Source organism: Candoia aspera, chromosome 7, assembly GCF_035149785.1.
Source record: "Candoia aspera isolate rCanAsp1 chromosome 7, rCanAsp1.hap2, whole genome shotgun sequence".
NCBI classification, from domain to species: domain Eukaryota; kingdom Metazoa; phylum Chordata; class Lepidosauria; order Squamata; family Boidae; genus Candoia; species Candoia aspera.
In genome coordinates, this window is record NC_086159.1 from 38,564,083 (window position 1) to 38,581,832 (window position 17,750).

General features: G+C 38.8%; 1 protein-coding gene across 1 annotated transcript in view; it reads left to right on the forward strand.

The window, feature by feature from the left end:
* Positions 1-1,522: 1,522 nt before the first annotated feature.
* KITLG (KIT ligand) overlaps positions 1,523-17,750 on the forward strand; it is a 64,348-nt gene continuing 48,120 nt past the window's right edge. Inside the window, exon 1 of the mRNA XM_063308320.1 lies at positions 1,523-1,797. Within this exon, the coding sequence (XP_063164390.1) occupies positions 1,783-1,797 (15 nt within the window). The 5' untranslated portion in view covers positions 1,523-1,782. The remainder of the gene's footprint in view (positions 1,798-17,750) is intronic.

Here is a 17,750-nt window from a genome sequence, read left to right on the forward strand (position 1 = left end):
ATCTTATCTGTATAAAAATCATCATTTGTGGTTTTGAAATGATTAAACCTATCTCCTACTGTGCTTCATTTCTGAATGTCTCTCCATACAGAAATTAAAAGAAAGATAGGGAAAAGATCCTCCACTGACACCAGTGAAAACAAAGAGAGGTCCTAGGATCAGAATCACCCATTTGGAACTGTGCTGATAACTGCTCTGATAACACAGTCATCAATCTCATGATAACACTGAATTTTCATCCATGGTTTGTCATGGTGACATGGGTGAAACATCAAAATAGAAGTGCCTATTTTTAATTGTCCCTTCTTGTTCTAGATCCAGGGTGTCAGGCTTGGTATAAAGCTGTGTACTGCTTGGGCATAACTAGAATCTGAGGAAATCTACAGTGTAGGAATATTTTTTAAAAAACATATTTTAAGAATGGTATTCCCATGTGGGCTCAGATCCCATGGCTCTGCCCTCTTTGGGCATATGTTCCCTGGTGGACCAGCTTCATTCATGATGTCTCTCAGGCAATTCCACTGGCATAGTCTTCAGAGGGATATACAGTCCACTTGCGATGAGACACTCCTATCAAATCCTTAATTAGTAAAACAAGAATATAGCACTGTGCTGCTCCAAGAGGGTTGGAACATTGCAGCAACAACAAAAAAGGCAGTGCTTGGAAAGAAGCCAACAGACAGTGGCACTGGAATTCCGAATCCATTCTACTGTTAGCTACATTTATTTCCATAATAAAATAAAATAAAATCTTCCTCATGTCCAGCTCAACTGCTAATGACTTCATGGACCCATCTCCTGTTTTCTTGGCAGTGTTCCATGTATGGTTTGCCACTGCTTTCACCTAGGATGTTCTCTGATGTCCTAATACAGCCAATATCCCTGAGACCCCCATCCAAGTACACCAGGGGTAACTTTGCTTAGCTTCCAAGATTGGCTGGATGCTACATCCTCCTGTGGCATTGTGGGCTTTTCCCCACTTTCGTACAACCATGACAGAAACATGCCCTGATAACACCTTCCCTCTGCCACATCCTTCATTCTTCTTCAGCTCATAGGTGACACACTCAAGTTATCCTTGGCTATACCAGTGTTAAGTTAGCATTTTCCTTTGAACAGTGTCCAAAGTTTGCTTAAGGTGTGTAAAATTCTTGGAGGAAGGTGAGGTGACTCAAGTGACTGGGAACAGGGGCAGAAGAGGGTGGGGACTGCAAACTGCATGCGGCATAGTTTTCTGCCTACTCAGTGATGTGTGGCTAGCAGTTCAACCCAGGCAGTGGAGAAAGGCCCGGACTGTCTTTCTTTCGCTCTCCCTGTAGGCGTTTATATACTGTAATTGTCTGCCTGGTCCAGCTTCCCTCGCTCGGTCTGCCTCCGCTCTTCTCTTTCCCGGGCTCCTCCACCAGCTCCACTCTCCCCGTCCCCTGACAAGGACTCACACAGAAGGCGTGTCCTCTCGGGGCGGCTGTTACGAGCTGGCGGTTGCTGCCGCTGCGGAAGGCAGCCTAAAGCTATAAAAGAAGTGGTCGGGTGCCGGCTTGAGCTTCTCTTCCCGCCTCTGCTTTCCTCAGAAGGACTTGGAACCGATGCCGAAGAGAGCAGCGGAGCGCCGCCCGCGTGTCTGGGGGCGAAGAGAAGGCGAGGGGATGGCAAAGCCATAGAGGGCGCTGGGCAAGCCTCAATGCGTGGTCTAGCTGCCTTTGCAACATGCTGGAACTACAGATCAGCTAAAAGGAGTTTGCACACGGCTGTTGGAGCTGGATTGCAGCGCTCTCTTTCCTTATGAAGAAGACACAAGTGAGTATCCAGTGGAGAAGTTTTGTGCCCCTGCGGGGACGTGGTGGTGGTGTTGCAGGGATAGACTTACACAGTGCGGGTAGGCGGGCGGGATGTGCGCTCTGCGGGGGAAGGGTGGAGGGGGTCGAGCGTCCAGGCAAGTGGAAGTTTGGCTGGGAGAGGCGCCGCTAACTTTGTTCTCATGCGCGCGGATTTGCGCGGCGGAGCCTTGTAAGCCGCCTTGTTCCCAACCCCACGCTTCTATCCAACGGGCTCATTCTGACTAGGGAGGGGGCAGGCAGGTAGCGGAGGGGGCATCCTGGGGGCGACGGCTTGTCCTGTGGCAGAGGGCAAAGGCGTTCTTAAGGCCACGGGGGCTTCCGATGTGCCTGGTGATGGTTTGTCAAATCCCTTCTTTCCTGCCCTGTGAGTACCTGGTCGAGTCTACCTGGTAGGATACTAAATAACAAATAATTCTTTACAGATAGGATGCAAATATTAGATCAGTAGACAAACTAAAAGTGCCCAACATCAGCCAGAACTAGGAGCAAGAAATATTGCTTCCTTTTAATAGTCATGCAAAGAGTGCATGTTCTGGGGTACCCTTTCCTCTCTGCTTTCATCTGTCATTGCCCCCCCCGCTTTTTTCTTCACCCATTCCAGATCTAACACACTCCTTTTTTCTCCAGACTACATCTTGTGCCGTAATTTCTTTCCACAAGATGACAGTGGCTGTAGAGCCCACATTTCAAGTAGGAGAGAAGTAGGCATTGGAACTGCTCTACAGTTTGTTTCAAACTGGCAAGGGATTGCTTCAAGAATGAGCCAAAGGGGTATGGGACCCTAAAATAATGTATGTCCAGGCTCTCCTGCAATAGACAGACAGATTATCTCCCAGTGTGTTATTCTCTTGCCATTGTTACAGAGCAATGCCTTCTCCACCGCACCCTTTTATCTCAACGTTTTTCCTAGCCACTTTCTTTGCTATCTCCTGCTGTCTTGGCTCATAGGCCATTTTGGGTCTTCCACACATAAGCAATAAAACAAATGGATTCAAGCAAGGAAATCTAAGTGGGATCTGTAACATTTATGTCATTGTCATTCAAACAGAAAAAATGAAACCAGTTTATTTAATTGGAAAAGTTGTGAAACAAAGACCCTATATTGTGGGGGTCAGTAGGGCGTACAGAAGTATTAACATCTATTTCTCATAGTTTGAGATCTTGCTACGTCTGGCATTTTAAGGTGTGATATAGCTTAGGTAGATTGAAAGACGGCACATCAGAGTCCGGAGGGAAAAAAATGCTTCAAAATGTTCGGTATGGTGAATACATATTCATACAAATTATAGTAGTAGCTGTTGCTACTTAATTCTGCTTAGTTCGCATCCAAATGCATGCTTAGGCTAGATGCATGCTAGTGACTGCTCAGAATAAAAAGTACAAGCTTGACTGGAGAAAATGCCAAAGTCTGTACTCTGTGTGATAGAAAGGGTTCCTTAAAAAGGCAAAAGGGTTCCTTAAAAAGGAAGGCAAGTAGAGTTCAGTTTGCCAGCTGTTGTGGTTCACACTCCAGTTCCACTTTGTGTAAAGATGACTTTTAAAGTTAGCCTTTGCATAGCAGATTAATAAAGCTGACATAGTAGATCTTAGCCAATTACCCTGAAAAGGGATGCAGGAGTCTTTGGTGTGTTCATGAGTTCTTTCCTGTGGCTTATGAATCTCCTTCTGACCCATCAGCTTTCTGTCAGTCGGAATTCAGAGATGTAATTGAGCAAAGAATATTTTTAAGAAAGAAAAAAGGATAGTTACAGATGAATTACTCTGATCTTTCTGTATTCTGTTAGCTGCTAATTTAAGGGAGGGGGGAGGTAATGTTTAATTCACTTGCAGAAGTTAAAACACAAGAAACCAAGTTCATGGCTTATAAAAAGGTAGCATTTCACATTTAAGACAAGTGGAAACTAATCCTGTAGGGAGTGCATTGTATTTCTTCTTGTTCTTTTCCTATGATGTACTGTGAGTTGCAATTAAAGACGCTTTCCTGCAGACCGTGTGCACGTAGGTTGTGATCAGGTTGCGACTGTACAGGCTGACCTCTGGGCCTCTGACGTAATCGCGGCCACTGCATCAAGCTACCTTAGCCATTGTTCTGTACCTTTCAATCTACTCTATTGTTCAGACCTCGGTGCTGTTGGAGGCTGGGTGAGGGCAGTAGGGGTGGAGGGGAGGAAAAAAAAACAAGTTGAATTGTTTCTGGTCCAGGAATTTTACATTAGAATTGGTATTAGATATTGGAATCTGGATTTTTCTTCTGGGTTTTTGGTGTATGTACTCAGAAGCAAGTCCATCTATACTTATGTAGCATAAATTATGGTTATAGTAGCATGCATACTTACGATATATTAAATCCTTATGTTTAATCATAAACAATGCACTAGATGACCCAGACAGAAAAATGCTAATGCATCTAAATATATTTTCAACTGGATATCTGATTGAAGTTAGAGATAAAAGTTATATATTAGATGAATGAAGAAAAAATATATGATTTTTTTTTTATGTGCCTAGGGTTTTATGTGACCAAAGATGCTATATTAATATAATTACCAGTCTTAGAAGCTTATCAAAATTGTGAACTATGGATGAACATATACAATTTTGTGGCTTTTATATTGGCCATTTAGAATTTGATCATACCCATTCTTGTTTAGGGTAATTCTGATGCTGTAATCCTGTTGAAGGATTTTATTGATGAAAGGATTTGAAGGATCATAAGCAGCAGTAAACAAATACTAATACAAGAAACAAATCTATATAATTGTGATACTGGTTTTAAAACCGATGAAGGATTTCACAGTAGTAATGACTGTAATATGCATTTTAAAACTTTAAAAAGTCTGATTAAAAGGATTTGTACCTTTTTTGTCACTGTCACTTAAAAGCAATATGACATAATATATTGGGAGAAGTACTTTTTAGAAGCATCATGTTGATTGCAACAAGTTTGGAGATCGCCAGGCAAAGACTCAGAAATTTGACCTGCTGGCTAGACATGCAAACTTTAGGAGACCTTAGCAGTGGAAAAGAGCTAGAAGCAGAAAGAATACAGCTTTCTTTTGCTGAATGGGTACATTCATTGCCAGCAGTTAAATGACCTTCAGGGCTTCTCTAGGAGGACAGTCCGAGTAGTACAGCATTCTTCCTGTTGGAAGAGGGCTTTTGGAAATAACTAAATAGATGGTGCAAGAAATCCTGGGGGAAGCTAGAAACTTATGGAGGAATAATTGTATTCTTTCTTGAAAACATACATTGCAACAGTCTTATATCCATTTAGCTTGGACTAAGAGCCATTCAGAGTAGGTTTTTCTCAAGTAGATGTAGATGAGGTGATTCTGTTAAAAAGAAGTGTGTTCCTATGCAACTCTAGGATTGATATGCTTGGCTGATAAGCCTATTCAAATGTCAATTCACAGGTTTATAAGCATAATCCTCTTTTGTTAGCAACAGCAAACACAACAATCAAACCTACTAATTGGTGTTGCTGAGATAGTTTAGAAAATAACATGCAGTACAGTAATAAAGTGTATGCATGTATTTATGCAGTGTATAAAGTGAAGTTTCCTTGGGACAAACAGGTCTTAACTAGACTTTTGTAACAATTGGGTTGGGGAAAAGGATTCCTTGTGAATTGGCACTTGCCTTACACATTGCTTTGTTTCAAATCTGAGACCAAAGACTGTTTCCTTTATAACTTTGACAATAGTTAGTTAGGTATCTTGGGCACATCAGTCTCAGTGTTCTTGAAACAAACATTAACAGTTTTGGTTACTGAAAGAACTAATGTTAGACTTGAACCTCCTGTGTTAACTAGCATGCACATAGTTCAACCGTGAGATATGGAGTTATATTTCTACAGTGCAAGGAGGGGAAAAGTGAAAGGTCCCCTGTGCAAGCACCTAGTCATGCCTGACCCTTTGGGAGGACACCGCTTTCACGACATTTTCTTGGCAGACTAGAGCGGGGTGGTTTGCCATTGCCTTCCCCAGTTGTCACCTTCCCCAGCAAGCTGGGCACTCATTTTACCGACCTCGGAAGGTTGGAAGGCTGAGTCGACCTGAGCCTGCTACCTGAGAATCCAGCTTCCACTGGGATCAAACTCGGGTTGCGGGGAGAGTTTCGGTTGCAATGCTGCCACCTACCACCCTGCGCCACACGAGGCAAGTAGGGGAACTTGGTAGTTATTCAGCTAAGACATTGAACAGCATGGGATAACATGTGTAATGAAGTTGGGATTTAAAAAGGCACCCACTTCAAAGAAAGCACATCGATTCACTTCACCTCTCTTCTGTTGTGTTTTGTTGGGAGGCTCCATACTGCTAGTGGGTGTTCTGCAATTTGTGAAATGCCAAATCAGTAAATTTAAAGGAACCTAATGAGAGATGGAATAAAGGTTATATTAACAGGGAGTTTTATTCCCACACTTTTCTTCCTTGAACTCAGCATGTACTTTATTTAGTTAGTTTAATGAAACTAATGACAATCTATTAAAAAAACAACAACAGCAAAATCTTTGCATTGCCCAAAGCTTGTTAAGTGTAAATGTATTGTTATTTTTAAATTAAAAATGAAAATGAATCCAAAAATTGCTAGAGCGGGCGGTGATGTGTGGAAGTTCTTCCCTGAATATCTCATTTGAAAACTACAAGCATCCACAGGCCTTTGTGCTCCAAGTACTTGTTCTGGCATAGATCCATGGAGATCACCAGGTCTGCTTCTAAAACGTGTTTGAGATCTGTAGTCTGGGTTTGCCTAAGCATCTAAATGTGTAGAAACTAAAATGAATTTTGAGCTATTCATAGCATTGATAGTAATCTGTAAAAATGCACTATGACTTGCAACATTTGTATTTATTCAGGAAATATTAATGTTTGGAAATGTAATTTATAGGTCATTTGCTTTTTTAAACTGGGTTGAAGAGTTTGTCGGTATTTCCACTGATCTGGTAATAGTTTCTGTGGCTTTGCTTTTTACTTACAGAATGTTTTAGAGTTTGCCTTATTTACACTTAAAGAGTTTTTACTAAGTCACTGGCAAATGCTCAGGAAATCTAGGCAGACACTATTTTCATATTATACTGTGAAATAGATACCATGCAGTGGAAAACAATAGGAGGGGAAAACACAAGGAAAAAAGTGTGAGAGAGGCTTATTGGTATATACCTTGGGTTATCTGGTGTGCTAAGGAGAGACAAAGGAGACAGAAGAACAATACTATGCCATACCCATCTCTAGGTATGCATTAGTAGTTCTTCTGAGTCTACATCAGTATAAGTATATGTGCAATGTGTTGTCTGTTCACATAATTGGAAAGGTATCCTTTTCCAGAGGTTATATTCATTTTTTTCCTAGATGGAGTTTGTATGGATGAATGAGAAATAGAGATAAGAGATGGGATACACTGGTTGAGTCCTTCTCTCTGGCTTCCTTGCCAGATTAGATATGAGAATAGAGATACGGTAGTTGGAAAAATATAACTTACAGATTTTTGAAGAACCATTGAATAACCACACAGTAGTGATTATATACACTGTGTCTTGTTTCCAGGGCTATATTCAGCAGGGCATTCTCTTGCTTAACTGCCCACAATCTGTACTTGGAGGTATATGGGCAAAACAGAGCTTTTCTGACCATTTTCCAATCCTGAATATTGTCAGGAAGGCTTTAATTATAGAGGTTTGAGGTTTTATGCATTTGTGAACTTCAGGATGCTTTGCAATTACAGTAATTTGTGACCACACCCCACAACCTTCTGCATTTGGCAAAGAAGAAGACAACAATTTAAATATATTGGAAGTGGCTTGATGGCACAGAATTGCAAAATGGCACGCACACAGTAATCACAGAAGTATGCAAGGGCAGTTGGTTTCAGCAGCAACTGCTGCCCTTTTCACAGATGTATGCTTCAGTACAAGGTGTCTTTGTGTTTACAGATGGTATATAATATATAAACTATGAATGTGCAGACAGAGAAGATAGTTTTGCCAATATACACTGCATATTAAAAGCATATTGGAATGTTCTGACAAAATCGTACTTAGAAGAGAAGCATTAAGAAACTAATACATAAATAAAATGTAATAAATATAAAATAATACATAAATATAAATAAATATAAATAAATAAATAAAAAATAAAACAATGTTTCTGTAAATTAAACAGATTTTTTAAAGACTAAACTCACAATATTTATTGATCATGTGTTTCATTTAACATATTGATTGCAATATTGGTAATGAAATGTATGTTCACTGTTATTTTCTAATGGTACAGATTGTTGTCAAATATCTACCTCTATCTATCTATCTATCTATCTCAGGAAAGAAAGCAGTGTACAGGATATATTTTATTTATATATATAAAATATATTTTGTACTTTGTTTTCTTTTATCAAAATCCTTCCTCACAGTTTAACCTGCTAAGCTGCTTCTTGCAACGTAGATAATACTAATATGTCTGAAATTGTATCTCCATTGCTCCTGCTGATCTTGTTTATACTTTAAAAATCCCTGGATCTTTCTTTTTAACTACTATCTAGAATGTATTAGGAATTGTAAATTGAATTTTATAGTGTGAAAAACAGCTATGTCTTGTGGTGTGAAGGCTTGATTTTGAAGCATAGGGAATGGAGCTAAGATGGCTATAGTAAACACATGGTCCAATTTATCAAATGGAGTTCAACAGAATTTAAAGGAAGCACAGTAAGTAAACTAGGATGAAATGAAAATAATTCTAGGATTGTGTTAAAAGAAACATCTACTGAGAATTTGGAAGGTTCTTCAGAATGCAAGGATCCTTCTGTACTGCTTCTCCTTTACTAAGTGAAGATCTTTAAGGTCTGCTAATACGTTATTTCTGTCATGGCGTTTGGTGCATCTCAGCAATCATTTAAGCATATTCATCACATTTGTATCCCTTTCCTTGAAGAATAGCGAAGTGGTTCATAGCAGCTCTCTCCACCGCAGTAACCTTATACACTACCAATGATTATATGGCAGCTTTGTTAATATCATTGCCATGTCTTGCTCTACTTCTGCCTGTTTCCTTGCAGTGTAATATTCCTTTTAATGCTAGTTATGTGAGTAATTTTCCTATTGCAATAGCTCCCTTCAGGCTTATTCTTCATGTAGCATCTGGAGCACAGAGAGTTAGACTTTAGCTACCACAGCTCTGTACTTTCTTTTATTCCCATGCGCACCCCGCTATCTTCTTTGCCTTCTGCTGTAGATGTTTGCTCTCCATTGTGTGCAGTCTAGTAGGTCTGTTCATGGGAAATAGTAGGATAAAAATAGCTAAGATATTCCTAGTTTTCCTCCACACTTTAACTGCATGAAGAGGGGTAAGGTGGCTGCATAGGCCTTGAGTTGCCAAAGAGTTGGAACTCTGAGATCTCTGAACAGTGAGGTTCTAGTTCACCATCATGGAATAACATTTAAAATATCCTTAAATGCTCTGGACTGTTTATACTCACAGTCTCATGCATGCCTATTTTGATCTAAAGACGTATGTTACATTCTCAGTGTTAAAGTCAGTAGTAGCCAACTTCCTTCTCACTGAGGAACACTCAGATTCAGAGAGGAAGGGGATTTTTCTTTGAGCCAAATTGCTTGGCCTCTGTCCAAGCTTCAGAGAAAAAAAGTTATTGATCTCATCTGGCCTTGCTCAAAGTGTTCTCCTTTCACTTAGAGCCACATCTCTGGACCTAATATGTCCTTGCTGTTCTACTCTAATGTCTAATGGCTCTAATGTCTCTTTGCCACTCTCCTGCCTAATTCCCTGGAGCATACAGATCCTTGAGGAATAAACCAACTTCTACAAAATTACTGTATTATAGGAATAATAAATAAAATTCTTGGCAACAATCCAGAAGTGATATGACATTGCCTTCTTCCATGGTGTTGTTTCTTTCTAGCCTAGACTACAGCACTAAGATTTTCTGATGGTCTCCCATCCAAACGAGGTCTGACCCAGTTTAACTTTTCTGAGATTAGCCAAGCTGGCTGCATCTGGACTGATAAATAGGAACCAGAAACCTGAACACTTGGTCAATCTTCCTGTCTCCTTTTTTACTCATGGCTGTTGCTATTTGTTGTTTGATAGTGAGGTGTTTGCTTGGAAGTGGTGGCTATTATATTAAGATGATGATATTAAATTGTCCAATTAATCAGTATTGCGACTCTAATTAATGTTAATTACATTAATTAGTTTGCCCTACAAGTAATGTTACAGGCAGAAATATATTCTTACCTGTAATTTAAAACTTCTGCTGTATAAAGCTACGATTCATAATGTTCGTGTGTGTTTTTAATGGAATAAGATTGTCATCCGGAAAGCAGAAAACAAGGCAGGTCAATTAGATTGCCATAGCTTTCATTCATGAGCAACTAGGAGTAACCATTAATAACGTTGCAATCTTAAAAAAATATCTGTAAGGCAGCACAACTACTGACTTTACAGTACTCTGGTTGTCCTGGGCCATTTTCATAAGTATGCAAGCAGAGATTCAAAATTGCATAAGTTCACATATAATCTTAAACTTTGTTAAATAGCGGGGAGGGGGAAGCTGCAAAATTTTTCATCTTCTTTTCTTTAACCACAAGTTGTAAATTACTGCAAGCAAATTTAATTAAACCCATTTGCTTTTCTGTGCCAGAATCTTTTAATTTACTTTTAACTTCAAAGTGCATAAGGGTATAGATTAGTTAGGCAATGCTGACACTACATTTTCTTTTCTTAGTATTCTAAGTAAAATATTTCAGCTGCCAAAGTGCCATGCCATTAGCTTATAGCATCAGAAAGCTCATATGTTTTGCCATGTTTAAACCACCAATCTTACCCTACTTCACTATCTGTCACTGCAATTCTAGACTTCAGTCAGTTTATTTTAAAACAAATATCTTACACATGTTAATAAAGGCAAAATGCAGCTTGATATTAGTTTGTCCTCTGCCCCTTCCTGTATCCTCAAGGAGAGCCCCAAGGAGTGGCAATGTTGTAGAGTCAAATTTTCAGAATGAATTTTAAGCATTAACTTCAGAACTTTGTGCTCAGCTGCTGAACTGCAACCTTTCCCTTTAATTCCATTGACTATATTTTGCCTACAGTTACTTCTCTGAGTGGAGCTTTACTCCTGGTGATTTCAAGGACACATTCATTTTGTTTATTTATGTGTTGAATTGTCTCAATTATCCAAATAACTATAGGTAATATATAACACATTAAAGCAATAAAATAAATTTAAAAATCTCCCTCTCTCTCTCTCTTTCTCTCCCCCACCCCAAGAACTAAGGAATAAAATCCCAAATCAAAGTGGGGTCACAAATTGCTTTGCTCCAGAGCCTGCTGACAAAGCCACATTTTAAGGGTTTCCCTTAAAACATAACTGGAAAGAGATAGACTCACACATAACCAGGCTCTGAAACTAAAGGGGCTTTATAGATGACATCCAGCACCTTGAATTTTACCCCACAGCTGGCTGGCAACCTGTACACATCAAAGTGTATCACTTGCACTACAGTTTGAACAGTTGTAGCTTCTGAATGGTCTTCAAGATTAGCCCATATAGAGTGAATTGTAATAGTCCAACTCTGAGGTGACTAAAGCATGAGTGACTCTCCAGGACGATGCCCAAATTACATGTCAGCTCCATTTGAGGATGTGCAACCCCATCAAAAATTAAGTTGGAAAGTCTCTTGAAATGGAGGTCCACAGTTACTCAGTCTTGCTAGAGTTGAGCCCCTGTTCTTCCCCATCCAGATTCTAAAAGCTTCCAGATACCAAGACAGAACATTGATAGCATTACCCGGTCAGCCAGAAGTTGAGATAAACAATTGGATATCATCTACAGATCAATGGCCATGCTGGTGGATGTCCTAACCCAGCAACCTCATGTACATGTTTTATGGTGGGGAGAGTACTGAGCCCTGAAAAACCCTCAAAGAAAGGATTTCAGACTTGATGTTCCCCATCCAACCACCCTTAGAGAATGGAGGAGAACCACTGCACTACAGTGCCTCCCACTTTCAAACCAGAAAGATGATCCAGAAGGATATCATGAATGATCTAATTGAAGACTGATAAGAGATCAAGCAGGATCAGGACAGTCTCACAAACCCTATCCCAGTTGTTCCAGAGGTCATAATCAGTGTCATCTTTGTACTACACCCAGGCCTAAAACCCAGCTGAAAAAGTTCTAGTTAATATATGTGCTTTTCTTAGCAAGAATGCAGATGAGGTTTGCCACTGTTGACTCCTGGGATGTTTTTCAACTTTCCAGTCTACACTGCTTAGCTTCTAAGTCAAACAGTTCAGCCAGGCATTGCCATCTGCTCAGATTTTGCCTATGTCATCAATCATTTCATTCTTTTTCCATACTGATCATGTAGTGATGCAATCTCACACAATTTGCCACCCAGAGTCAGTTTGGAGTCAGGCAGCACCAAAAACAAATCAAGTTATAAATGATCAAAGATATTTTCTCCCATATTATAGAAAACCTTTGTAATTTGTTTTGGCAATGCTGTCTTGTCTGTTGAATGTTAGGCACTTACACACAGACACAGAAGAGTAGCCCACAACACCAATAAAAGCAGAACTTTAATAAAGACGTTCAAACCATGATATACACTTTAAAATATGTTAATTAAAAAAACAGCACCCTAATCCCTGTCTCATGAGACAGATGGTTTAAATGACAAGCACCAGAACTTTAAATGACAAAGACCAGAAAGTTCCAAAAACAAAAGTAACAACTGAACTATTTTGTATTTGTCTTTGGTGGTAGAAGGCACAAAGTTCCCCAGATTCTTAAGGCTTGGGGAAACCCATGTTCAGTAACGTTGTTTTTCAAAAAGCCTCATTCCAAGTTACAAAGAGGTTCAGTTGCTTTCTAAGTGGATTTTTAAGCCTTGTCTTATAGTACCTAAAGATATCCCAGACACAAATGTCCAAGTGAAATATCAGTAATGCTGTATTTTACCATTTGTGATTACCTTCTGGAATGATCCCTTATATTTTTATTAACTCACTGTACAGTAGATAGAAAAACAGCATATCATGGAACAGGCTAGGCTATTCCAAGACTTTATTTTCTTCAAGTTTTTCTGAAACTTTAAAAAAAAAAAAAAACTTTCTGTGATTTTTTTAAAAATGTGGATTGTTCCAAACACTGCAACTCAGAATAGCATTTTGAAGTATTACACAAAAAAAATAAATACTGGATTTACTGTGTATAGGCTAGGTAGCAGACTTTTAAGTAGAATGGTATTAACTTAGATTAAAACATGAATTTTTCCAATATGTGAGTTTGTAAAATGAATTCTGTTGATCTAGTTTCTAATGCAATAATTGCACAGCAAATCTTTTAAAAATTGTTTCAGATTTGGATGCCAGATCTACTATGAGCTGAACAGCAATTGAGCAAAAAATTTACACATGTTGAATCACGTGTGGGAGGATGAACAGTGGCAAGGGTGCTTAATTTAGAAAACGTGTATAATAGCACAGCACACTCACTCTTTGCATCTCTTTGTTTCTGTTTATTTTAACATGCAGATAAGGTTCGTGTGTGTGTGTGTTGTAATCCAGAATTTACTTGCACATGTGGCAATCTGGAAACCTTATTTGGCTGCTTAAAATATGCTTTTCACAACCTAGTGCCCTCTGGTTATCTTGGATTATAACTCCCATTGCCACATCCAGTTGCCAACATCGTCTAAGGATAATGGGATTTCTGGTCCAATATTTCTAAAAGACACTGTGTTGGGGGAGATCCCTGAGACTGTCCTTGAGACTGAGTCTCTGATTATTCTGTTATATGCACCGTCTCAGTAAAGCACAGTAAGAGATATTTCAGACTATGCAAAGTATTTTGGAGAGTTAGTTTTTAAAAAAAATGGATTAAAATGCATTTCGTCAGCTAAATGTTTTCACTCTTTAGATGTCTCTCAAAATTGTTGGTATAGTTTTCTTATTCTTGTTGACTTTTCAAGGACAATTGCCAGATGTCAATTATTTTAAGACAACACCTTTTATTTTAGAGTATTTACTTCCTTGGGACACTTTTAGAAAGATGCAACAAATTGTCCCTTGTTCTAGAATTACTTGCATACCTGTGTTCAGCAAGCAAAGTCAGCCTTTGCACAGCTCTGTGACTATAGCCTCTCTTTTTGTTTTGGTAATGTCTGATATCCCAATCCCAATTATCCAAGTTAAGATCCATTTTACTTCTTATATCTAGAACTCCTGTTTTTAAAAATATCATTTTTATTAAGAATTTTAATTGCAATAGTAAACTAATACAAACTAAACTTAGAGAAAGAGAATGGAAATAAAGAATAAAAAGTGCAAGAAAAGACAAAAAGAAAGAAATAAAAAAGAAAAGAGAGAATATAAGAGAAAGAGAGAATATAATAAAGAAAAAGAAAAGAAATGACTTCCAACCTTCATCACAATAAGTATAAATTCAATAACTCTTCATCCCCTATAAGGTTAAACAGATATCTCTTCATCCCATGTTTGTTTGTTTATTTATTTATTTATTTGTCAAATTTGTCACCGCCCATATCCTCTGAGCAGAGGAACTCTGGGTGGTTTACAATATAAAACAATAAATACACAATAAAATTTCAATATAAAACACATTATAAAACAATTTCTCAGAGCTACCAAATATAATAAAATCCAGATGGCTATGGTCTCATTCAGTTGTTGTATAGGAGGGGCACTTCAAGGCACTAGCCAACCGCAGGCATGACTCCTCTCTTCCCCGCCCCAGGCCAGCTGGCAGAGCCAGGTCTTCAACTCACTTTGGAAGGCTAGGAGCGATGGGGCTAATCTCACCTCCAGGGGCAAGATGTTCCAGAGGGCGGGTGCTACTGAGAGAAGGTCCGCCTCCTGGACCCCGCCAGATGGAATTCTCTTATCGATGGGGTCTGTAGCATGCTCTCTCTGCACGATCGAATGGGACGGGCTGATGAAACGGGGAAGAGGCGGTCCCTTAGGTAGCCCAGTTCCATGCCATGTAGGGCTTTATAGGTGATAACCAACACCTTGAATGCAAACTGGTATCCAATGCAGCTCGCATTGGGGCGACAAAAATAGCCCACGCAGCCGCATTCTGAACGAGCTGAAGCTTCCGGATATTCTTCAAGGGTAGCCCCATGTACAGCGCATTGCAGTGGTCTATATGGAGATAACAAGGGCATGAGTGACTGTTCGAAGGGCCTCCTGATCCAGGAAAGGGCATAACTGGTGCACAACATGAAGCTGTGCAAAGGCCCTTCTGGCCACGGCTGCTACCTGCTCTTTGATCAGGAGCCGTGAGTCCACGAGGACCCCCAAATTATGCACCGGGTCTTTCTGGGGCAGTGCAACCCCATCCAGAACCAAAGATGACAAAGTCCCAGATATGGAAGAGTTCTTAACCTACAGCCACTCCATCTTACCAGGGTTCAGCTGAAGTATAAATTCAATAACTCTTCATCCCCTCTAAGGTTAAACAGATATCTCTTCATTCCATATCCCATCCCTTATCTATAAGCAAATCTATAAAACATCAACTTTTCAATCCTGATGTCATCAAAAAGTCCATAAAATGTTGCCAGAATATTGCAAAAAAAAAAAAAAGTCTTATATTAACCTTGATCAAATAAACCAACTTTATATTCCTTACTTTTACTTCTAACTGTCCTAATCTTTAATTCAACAAATATTCTTTATCCCTTCGCACAGATTTCTTCAAGGCTTTAACAAGCCTCTTTTGTAGATCCAATAAGAAAATATTTTCCAGGTTGTTCTCTTGGTTTATCATTTGTATTTCCCTTTTAATTTTTAAAAAACTTCTGCCTGTTTCTTTTGTATATCTAGTAAACCATTCTTTTCCAAATCATTCTCTTAGCTTGTCATTTGTAGTTCCACATTCTGTACTTCCTCTATTTTATTAGATAAAATTTGTTCTATATCTGTCATTCCTTCATTAACATCTTTTAGACATAGTCTATCCATAGAAGCAGACATCATTACTGACAGTGTTGATACTGTAGTTAGTAACCTCTGGCTCCATTCTTCAAAAATCTCCTTTAATATTTCTGATGTTATAATGTTTTGTATCATTCTGTAAGTCCCAATATTAACTGACATCAGACTTTGTATTTTTTAAATTTCTGCTTAAAATCTTTAGTCCCCTCTAGTGTCCAGTTTCTGAAATCATCACTTATCTTTTGTTATTAACTTGCAATTGCCAGGATAACCAAAATAATTCTGTTTCCCACTAGAAGTTGTTTATTTTTTATAGTTAATTCCAAAATCTTATAGTAAAAGTCAATATTCCAAATTTATCTGGTCCTTTAATCCATTTATAACTTTCTTAGATCAAAATTGTATTTAGCTTTTTACTGTTTATTTCAAATTCTTTAAGTTCTTAAGCTTGTATTTATTTTTTCTTTTGTTCAGAGTTGAAGGTGAACTTGCCCGATGAAGTCTTTTCAAACTTGTCATTCCAAAGGTCTCTAATAGCTTTGGAATAGTTAATAGGCAATTTCTGAAAGTGGTTAGAAAGTGAAGTTTGCAAACTTAGCGTCCTTTAAAAGTCCCTGCCACAGTTGCAAGCAAGATGGCTGATCCTGTCATCTCCTGCCACTCAAACCTGTGGAAAACCACTGTCCTGTGGTCCCCTTGCAAGGAGCAGCCATCCAGAGTGCATGTGGGTGATCTCCCATCCTCTCCTTATCCAAAGAGTTCCATGGAACTGGTCTACTCACTGGTTCCTTAGTCTTTGCTGTGGTCATTGGCTTTGCTTTCACAGAGCCATCTTCAGTTCATCCTACCCCCCCTGGAAGTCCCAGCATTCCTATACTATTGTTCCATTAGAGAATAGCCTTTTATTTCTATATTTTTATTTCTATGTGTGTTTAATGATTTGAGGTAAGGAGGAGAGAGATTTGTGGGGTCATTAGAGCTCCTAATGAGAAAGGTCACATTACATCCAAAGATCTCACCAATGGAAATGAAGTTCCTAATGTAACTTTGAACTAAAAAATCAGGTTTAAAAGATTTGGGTAACAATATGTGAGCAATATGGAAGATGACTTTGGGAATGGGAGGTAACTAGGGATAGCCTACCTTATTAGTTTCAAAGAACACTTTTGAATTTCCTCTATCTTTAATTGAGGAAAACTCATATCTTGATTTCAGTGGCCTTTCCATAATTGACAGGAGTGAGGAAGAATGCTAGACTAAAACTAAAAATATTATCCACTGTCTCTGGATATTTCTATGAAACTGTCCTTTATTAATAAAATGTTCCAAGTCATGAATAAACTTGCTTTTTTATTTTTATTATCATAAGGAATCATTCTCTTTTTCTACTGTGGCAACCTCCAATAAGATAAACAAGGTTCATTTCAGTGCATTTCCTTATATCATGGTATTAAATTAAATGTGGTACCCAATGTGGTAAGCAAGACCTGGCAGACGGAATATTTTTTTCTAACCATAATTGTTTGGTTTTATTTTATTTTATGTTCCAAGGGAGCAAATAGAGAAAGCAACTGAAGGTGAAATTATTTCATATAGCTAAGAAAATTTGAGAAACACTGGAATAATGGAAGGGCAGAGAGGAATAGTCTCTTGCCCCCCACCCTCAGGCCTTGTATTATTAAAGCATATATACTGTAATGGAGATGCCCATTACGGTTGTGCGTTCAACATATCTCAGTAGGGCTCCTCTAGGCTTTTATACTGCAACATACTTTTTCTGTACAGCTATACATTGGAGCCAAGGAAAGTACCAGCCTTTTGCAAGTCTCTTTTTCAGAAAAATGGCTGTGAGTAAGGAGGGTAGTACTTTTGCCCAGACACAGTCCACTTTATGGCATAAGAGACTATTCTTAAAAGTTCTCTGTGGCTTTATATATAG